Raw genomic sequence first — 8,214 nt, forward strand, 5'->3', positions numbered from 1 at the left:
GCAGGCGTGTCAAATACAAAAGACCAGTGAACGAAACCCTAACCATGCGCACCCCCATTCTGTACTGATTGGACACACCATTCAACCCTTAAACTGTTACATAACTTTACTGATGGACAGGTCAACACAGGTCAAATCCCAATGTCTGGATTTGGTGTAGGCCTCAATAACAAACTGTATAATCAATCATGAGTGGATCAATCCTTTGATTTAGTTTTTATATTACCATGAGCTAATGAGTCACAACAAACAAACAGGTATTTCATAGCTTTACTTTGGTTTAAATAACGTTTTTTACATAAAAGTAAAAACAAAAACATTCAATATTACATGAAGATAGATTAACGAGTAGATAGGAAAGGTTTTGGTTGAGCATGCAATCTAACAGATTGCACTGAATGTCATCATAATCCTAACACATGCTAGAAAGAATATGTAACACAGACTATGAAAAGCACTGTAGGTAATCTGATCCATGCTGGTGCTTGAGTTCCATATATTTTCCTGGTAGGATCAACCCAACCATGAACCCCATCATGGTTTGAACAAAGGGGAGGAGGGGGGTAAACCCCCGGTCCCTGGTTCTATAGCCCCATGGTGTTCTGGTCAACCCAACATATAAAATAACACTGGAGCCTTGAGAATTGGTACAACCATGAAGTCAAATAATTAGTCAAAGTAAGGTTAACATAAAATAGCCATACAAAATATAAATATCAGGTCTGCTCATACATTGGATTTACCAAAGATGGACGACCACCAATTACATTGCTAAATCCTTTGTTCCTGCAGTGCAACATAATCTTCTCACTCCTCTTCCTTAGTTTCTCTTCTTTCTTTCACTCGCTCTCTTCCCGTTCTCTTTTCTTCACATTCACGTTTGTCCATGTCTGCGTCTATACTCTCTGGTCTCCCCCTTTCTCAGGCTGTCTCTCATTGGTCCAGCTCGTTGCTGTCTTGGCTGCAGGGTCTGTAGTGGCACTGGCAAAACTCCCGGATCCGTGCACAAGCCTCCACCATCATCTCCTCTGGTACGGTCACCACGATCCGGAAGTAATTTGGGTACTCAAATGCCTGCAGGGAGAGGAGAGTTGTAAAAGACAGAACAAGGACATTTCTCCACCCATGGTAGACAAAAAGGATGGATGAGACCATTAGATGGATGGATAGATGGATGGATGTGTGTGTGTGATGTTTTACCGTAGCAGGCAGGCAGAATACGGACTGCTCAGTCACCAGACGCTCAGTGAACTGCACATCATTCTGGAACTCTGGGAAGTGTTCCATCTCAATCCCCACCTAGAAATACCAAGACACGCACTAAGTATCCTGGTCTGTTCTGTTATCTCCCCACCTACCGACTCCACACCTACAGCTCTGGACACATGAGACTCACCATGAGGTACATGGCACCTGATGGCAGCACGGGGGTCAGCCCAGGAACAGTGGACAGTTCAGAGAAACAGATCTCTGAGTTTGACTGAGAAAGAAGCAGGAAACCAGTCAATAGACAAGTCAGTAGGACAGTCAGACAGACAGATATCCAGATAAGTCAATATGTTACACTACTATCATCTGTATATAAAGTAATTGGGTAGGGTTCAAGGGAGGGGGACTCGCCTTGAGGAAACTGATGGTTCTGTGGTAAAACTCCTGGGGCGTGTCGTTCAGAATGCTCTCTATCGCCCCCTGGACAATGGTGCAGGCACCCAGAATCCTCTGGCTAAGTTTAACCAAACCCTGACGAATCTAAACGCAGAAGAGAGACAGATTAGATAAATAAGAAGTGATTCAAACCCCAGAGGACATGCACAGATTCATCTTACTGTGTGAGTATTGGTGTAGTGCAGGTATCATCAACTAGATTCAGACGCAGGCCGATTTTTTCTCGAGTGGATGGTCAGGGGGCCGGAACATAATTCCAAATAATTTGTAGACTGCAAATTGACCGCAAGAAGCCCAAACAGATATAATATTTGACTAAAACAATAATTTCATGGACTCTACAGGGTGTCAAAAGCATTTCACAGGTATTCTGGTCCATGTCGACTCCAAAGCTTCCCACAGTTACAGTGCTATGAAAAAGTATTTGCCCCCTTTCTAATTTTCTCTACTTTTGCATATTTGTGATACTGAATGTTATCAGATCTTCAACCAAAACCTAATATTAGATAAAGGGAACATAAGTGAACAAATAACACAACAATTACATATTTATTTCATAAACAAAGTTATGCAACACCCAATTCCCCTGTGTGAAAAAGTAATTGCCCCCTTACACTCAATAACTGGTTGTGCCACCTTTAGCTGCAATGATTCCAACCAAATGCTTCCTGTAGTTGTTGATCAGTCTCTCACGTCGCTGTGGAGGAATTTTGGCCCACTCTTCCATGCAGAACTGCTTTAACTCAGTGACATGTGGGTTTTCAAGCATGAACTGCTCGTTTCAAGTCCTGCCACAACATCTCAATTGGGATTAGGTCTGGACTTTGACTAGGCCATTCCAAAACCTCCAATTTGTTGCTTTTTAGCAATTTTCATGTAGACTTGATTGTGTGTTTTGGATCATTGTCTTGCTGTATGACCCAGCTGCGCTTCGGCTTCAGCTCACAGACGGATGGTCTGACATTCTCCTGTAGAATTCTCTGATACAGAGCAGAATTCATGGTTCCTTCTATTAAGGCAAGTTGTCCAGGTCCTGAGGCAGCAAAGCATCCCCAAACCATCACACCACCACCACCATGCTTGACTTTTGGTATGATGTTCTTACTGTGGAATGCAGTGTTTGGTTTTCGCCAGGCATAATGGGACCCATCTCGTCCAAAAAGTTGACTCAGGTTTTCCAAAAAGCACCTGGATGACCATCAAGACTCTTGGAAGAACGTTCTATGGACAGATGATTCAAAAGTATAACTTTTTGGACGACATGGTTCCAGTAATGCCTGGCGAAAACCAAACTCTGCATTCCACAGTAAGAACATCATACCAAAGGTCAAGCATGGTGGTGGTGGTGTGATGGTTTGGGGATGCTTTGCTGCCTCAGGACCTGGAACAACTTGCCTTAATAGAAGGAACCATGAATTCTGCTCTGTATCAGAGAATTCTACAGGAGAATGTCAGACCATCCGTCTGTGAGCTGAAGCTGAAGCGCAGCTGGGTCATGCAGCAAGACAATCCCAATTGAGATGTTGTGGCAGGACTTGAAACGAGCAGTTCATGCTTGAAAACCCACACGTCACTGAGTTAAAGCAGTTCTGCATGGAAGAGTGGGCCAAAATTCCTCTACAACGACGTGAGAGACTGATCAACAACTACAGGAAGCATTTGGTTGGAGTCATTGCAGCTAAAGGTGGCACAACAAGTTATTGAATTTAAGGGGGCAATTACTTTTTCACACAGGGGAATTGGGTGTTGCATAACTTTGTTTATGAAATAAATGAAATAAATATGTAATTGTTGTGTTATTTGTTCACTTATGTTCCCTTTATCTAATATTAGGTTTTGGTTGAAGATCTGATAACTTTCAGTATCACAAATATGCAAAAGTAGAGAAAATTAGAAAGGGGGCAAATACTTTTTCATAGCACTGTATGTCAAGTTGGCTGGATGTCCTTTGGTTGGTGGACCATTCTTGATTCACACGGGAAACTGTTGAGCTTGAAAAACCCAGCAGCGTTGCAGTTCTTGACATAAACCGGTGCGCCTGGCACCTACTACCATACCCCGTTCAAATGCACTTAAATCTTTTGTCAAGCCATTCACCCTCGGAATACACAATCCATGTCTCAATTGTCTAAAGGCTTAAAATCATTCTTTAACCTGTGTCCTCCCCTTCATCTACACTGATTGAAGTGGATTTAACAAGTGACATCAATAAGGGATCATAACTTTCACCTGGATTCACCTGGTCAGTCTATGTCATGGAAAGAGCAGGTGTTCTTAATGTTTTGTATACTCAGTGTATATCTCTCTATTATGCGTGGGAATACTTTGGAACAGATTTCCAAAATTAAAATCACTTGGAGCTGATTTGCAGGCGTTTTTACAGTGTTTTACGTCCAACATTAAAATGTGAATAAAATACAAAATACAAAAATAGAATTTGCTCAGAAAACTTTGGGGGCCAAATAAAATCACCCTTGGGCCGCCAGTTAGGGAACACTGGTGTAGTGTACTGTTTGTGTATAGATAAACAGGACCTTACATATGCAATTAGTGAGAGGCTGAAGGACTTACCCCTTTTCCGAAGATTTGATTCTTGTCATGGATGAGGATCCAGCCCATCCTCCAGCCAGGGACCAACCATCGCTTGGCCAGACCGCCACATGCTAGGATGGGCACATCACTGCTGAGGGACGCCATAGATTGGTACTTGCAACCCGGAAACACCTGATAATGGAGATACAGTATACACTCACATCAATACAAAACACTGTAGAGGACAATGTCAAATCACAGTGTTAGTTTACACTAAAGGGAAAGTGTTTTTATATACTGAAACACGTATATTCTATCCACACTACAGAGAACTACACTCAGGGTTGGGCAAATTACTTGAAAAATACACCCAGCCACCAAGCAGATTATGGCCAATAAAAAAGGAAATGCAACAGATGAGATGGATCCAAGATAAATCTGATTAAAGGTCATCTAAGTGCTTGGGAAGTGAAAAAGTTAGAGCTGTGTTGACTAATCAAAAATGTCATTTTGATGTTTCAGTTCCCAGTGAAAGTGGGATCTGACTTTTTTAAATTAAAATACTTTTCTGTTAAAAGCAACCAAGGAGAGCAAATTTGGCCGTTTTTTAGATATCAAATAGATTAGAACCGAGGGGAAAGCTTCAATTTCCACTTAAGGTGACTTTCAAGGTGTGTGGCTCAACATAGCTTTCAAAGATGTTCAAAATCCTTTCAGTGTGTTTGAGGCAAACACTTGCAGCCCACATTTTGATTTTAGATTAAGTAATTCAAAATGTAATAAGCTGTTTTTAAGTATGTAATCCAATTACAATTTCTTAAATAATTAAATAACTCCAAACGGGCTGATTACAGTTACTTAATTTTTGTAATCTGATTACATAATCCCTGTTACTACCCAACCCTGACTACACTACAGTGCAGACATGGTATTTCTTCACCCATTGAAAAATAAAGCATAAAAAACAACAACATGCAAAAATGTATATCAATAGTTAACAATTATGAAACTAATTTGACCATAACAGAGTTTGTGAGAGCCAGGATTTCATAACTTGATGTAATGCAAATGTGTTTTTATGTAACTGCTAGTATAGGGGGGGGGAAGTCTGTATGCCTAGAGAGAGAGAGAGAGAGAGAGAGAGAGAGCGAGAGAGAGAGAGAGAGAGAGAGAGAGAGAGGTAGCGTGGGCTCCAGAGTTCTTCTGCAAAAAGATAGAATTAGAGTTAGATAAATGACGATAAACTTGAATTTTTTCGCAAGGACTTATACAGGATACTAACCTCAACATCAAATCCTTCAATCCAAATCAAATTTCCATACCTAAAACCTTGATTTTGTACAAAATTACCTGAATGGACTATTACTACCAAGGACTATCAAGAAAAAAAACTTATAACAAACCAAAACCTGCAGAAGAAACACAGCGGAACCTGGAAATACCATCCAACACAAAGCTGAGTGAGTAATGTTCAGTCTGAACCTACTTCTGAACCAAAAAAGTAAAATACAATAATCTCTAGGTAATTTTGTTATATAAAGCTTAATAAATAAGGTTACTAAGCTACCAAGCTGCCAGGAAAGAACTGACCTGAACTGGCTGCAACTTCAATTAGCACGGAAGTGTGAAGTGAGAGGTATATGAAAACTCTTGAGCCTAACAATGAAATGGTAAAATATACTGACCACAAATTCCAATTGGCTATACTTAAACTCTTCAACGTCATCCTCAGCTCTGGCATATTCCCCGATATTTGGAACCAAGGACAGATCACCCCAATCCACAAAAGTGGAGACAAATTTGACCCCAATAACTACCGTGGGATATGCATCAACAGCAACCTTGGGAAAATCCTCTGCATTATCATTAACAGCAGACTCAAACATTTCCTCAGTGAAAACAATGTACTGAGCAAATGTCAAATTGGCTTTTTACCAAATTACCGTACGACAGACCACGTATTCACCCTGCACACCCTAATTGACAAACAAACAAAACAAAACAAAGGCAAAGTCTTCTCATGTTTGTTGATTTCAAAAAAGCTTTTGACTCAATTTGGCATGAGGGCCAAAGTGGTGTTGGGGGGAAAACATATGACATTATAAAATCCATGTACACAAACAACAAGTGTGCGGTTAAAATTGGCAAAAAACACGCACATTTGTTTCCACAGGGTCGGGGGGTGAGACAGGGATGCTGCTTAAGCCCCACCCTCTTCAACATATATACAGTGGGGAAAAAAAGTATTTAGTCAGCCACCAATTGTGCAAGTTCTCCCACTTAAAAAGATGAGAGAGGCCTGTCATTTTCATCATAGGTACACGTCAACTATGACAGACAAAATGAGATTTTTTTTCTCCAGAAAATCACATTGTAGGATTTTTAATGAATTTATTTGCAAACTATGGTGGAAAATAAGTATTTGGTCAATAACAAAAGTTTCTCAATACTTTGTTATATACCCTTTGTTGGCAATGACACAGGTCAAACGTTTTCTGTAAGTCTTCACAAGGTTTTCAAACACTGTTGCTGATATTTTGGCCCATTCCTCCATGCAGATCTCCTCTAGAGCAGTGATGTTTTGGGGCTGTCGCTGGGCAACACGGACTTTCAACTCCCTCCAAAGATTTTCTATGGGGTTGAGATCTGGAGACTGGCTAGGCCACTCCAGGACCTTGAAATGCTTCTTACGAAGCCACTCCTTCGTTGCCCGGGCGGTGTGTTTGGGATCATTGTCATGCTGAAAGACCCAGCCACGTTTAATCTTCAATGCCCTTGCTGATGGAAGGAGGTTTTCACTCAAAATCTCACGATACATGGCCCCATTCATTCTTTCCTTTACAAGGATCAGTCGTCCTGGTCCCTTTGCAGAAAAACAGCCCCAAAGCATGATGTTTCCACCCCCATGCTTCACAGTAGGTATGGTGTTCTTTGGATGCAACTCAGCATTCTTTGTCCTCCACACACGATGAGTTGAGTTTTTACCAAAAAGTTCTATTTTGGTTTCATCTGACCATATGACATTCTCCCAATCCTCTTCTGGATCATCCAAATGCACTCTAGCAAACTTCAGATGGGCCTGGACATGTACTGACTTAAGCAGGGGGACACGTCTGACACTGCAGGATTTGAGTCCCTGGCGGCGTAGTGTGTTACTGATGGTAGGCTTTGTTACTTTGGTCCCAGCTCTCTGCAGGTCATTCACTAGGTCCCCCCGTGTGGTTCTGGGATTTTTGCTCACCGTTCTTGTGATCATTTTGACCCCACGGGGTGAGATCTTGCGTGGAGCCCCAGATCGGAGGGAGATTATCAGTGGTCTTGTATGTCTTCCATTTCCTAATAATTGCTCCCACAGTTGATTTCTTCAAACCAAGCTGCTTACCTATTGCAGATTCAGTCTTCCCAGCCTGGTGCAGGTCTACAATTTTGTTTCTGGTGTCCTTTGACAGCTCTTTGGTCTTGGCCATAGTGGAGTTTGGAGTGTGACTGTTTGAGGTTGTGGACAGGTGTCTTTTATACTGATAACAAGTTCAAACAGGTGCCATTAATACAGGTAATGAGTGGAGGACAGAGGAGCCTCTTAAAGAAGAAGTTACAGGTCTGTGAGAGCCAGAAATCTTGCTTGTTTGTAGGTGACCAAATACTTATTTTCCACCATAATTTGCAAATAAATTCAAAAAAATTCCTACAATGTGATTTTCTGGATTTTCTTCCCTCATTTTGTCTGTCATAGTTGACGTGTACCTATGATGAAAATGACAGGCCTCTCTCATCTTTTTAAGTGGGAGAACTTGCACAATTGGTGGCTGACTAAATACTTTTTTTCCCCACTGTATCAACGAATTGGCGAGGGCACTAGAACAGTCTGCAGCACCTGGCCTCACCCTACTAAAATCTGAAGTAAAATGTTTACTGTTTGCTGATGATCTGGTGCTTCTGTCCCCAACCAAGGAGGGCCTACAGCAGCACCGAGATCTTCTGCACAGATTCTGTCAGACCTGGGCCCTGACAGTAAAT

The 8,214-nt window shown here is 41.5% G+C and overlaps 1 protein-coding gene across 1 annotated transcript in view; it reads right to left on the reverse strand.

Moving 5' to 3' along the window:
- Window positions 1-256: 256 nt before the first annotated feature.
- LOC121531815 (tyrosine aminotransferase) overlaps window positions 257-8,214 on the reverse strand; it is a 23,087-nt gene continuing 15,129 nt past the window's right edge. The window contains exons 8-12 of the mRNA XM_041837292.1: window positions 4,237-4,389; window positions 1,621-1,749; window positions 1,397-1,480; window positions 1,201-1,299; window positions 257-1,074 (exon numbers count right to left, since the gene is read on the reverse strand). Of these exons, the coding sequence (XP_041693226.1) occupies window positions 934-1,074; window positions 1,201-1,299; window positions 1,397-1,480; window positions 1,621-1,749; window positions 4,237-4,389 (606 nt within the window). The 3' untranslated portion in view covers window positions 257-933. The remainder of the gene's footprint in view (window positions 1,075-1,200; window positions 1,300-1,396; window positions 1,481-1,620; window positions 1,750-4,236; window positions 4,390-8,214) is intronic.

This window comes from Coregonus clupeaformis, chromosome 19 (genome assembly GCF_020615455.1).
Source record: "Coregonus clupeaformis isolate EN_2021a chromosome 19, ASM2061545v1, whole genome shotgun sequence".
Taxonomy (NCBI): Eukaryota; Metazoa; Chordata; class Actinopteri; order Salmoniformes; family Salmonidae; genus Coregonus; species Coregonus clupeaformis.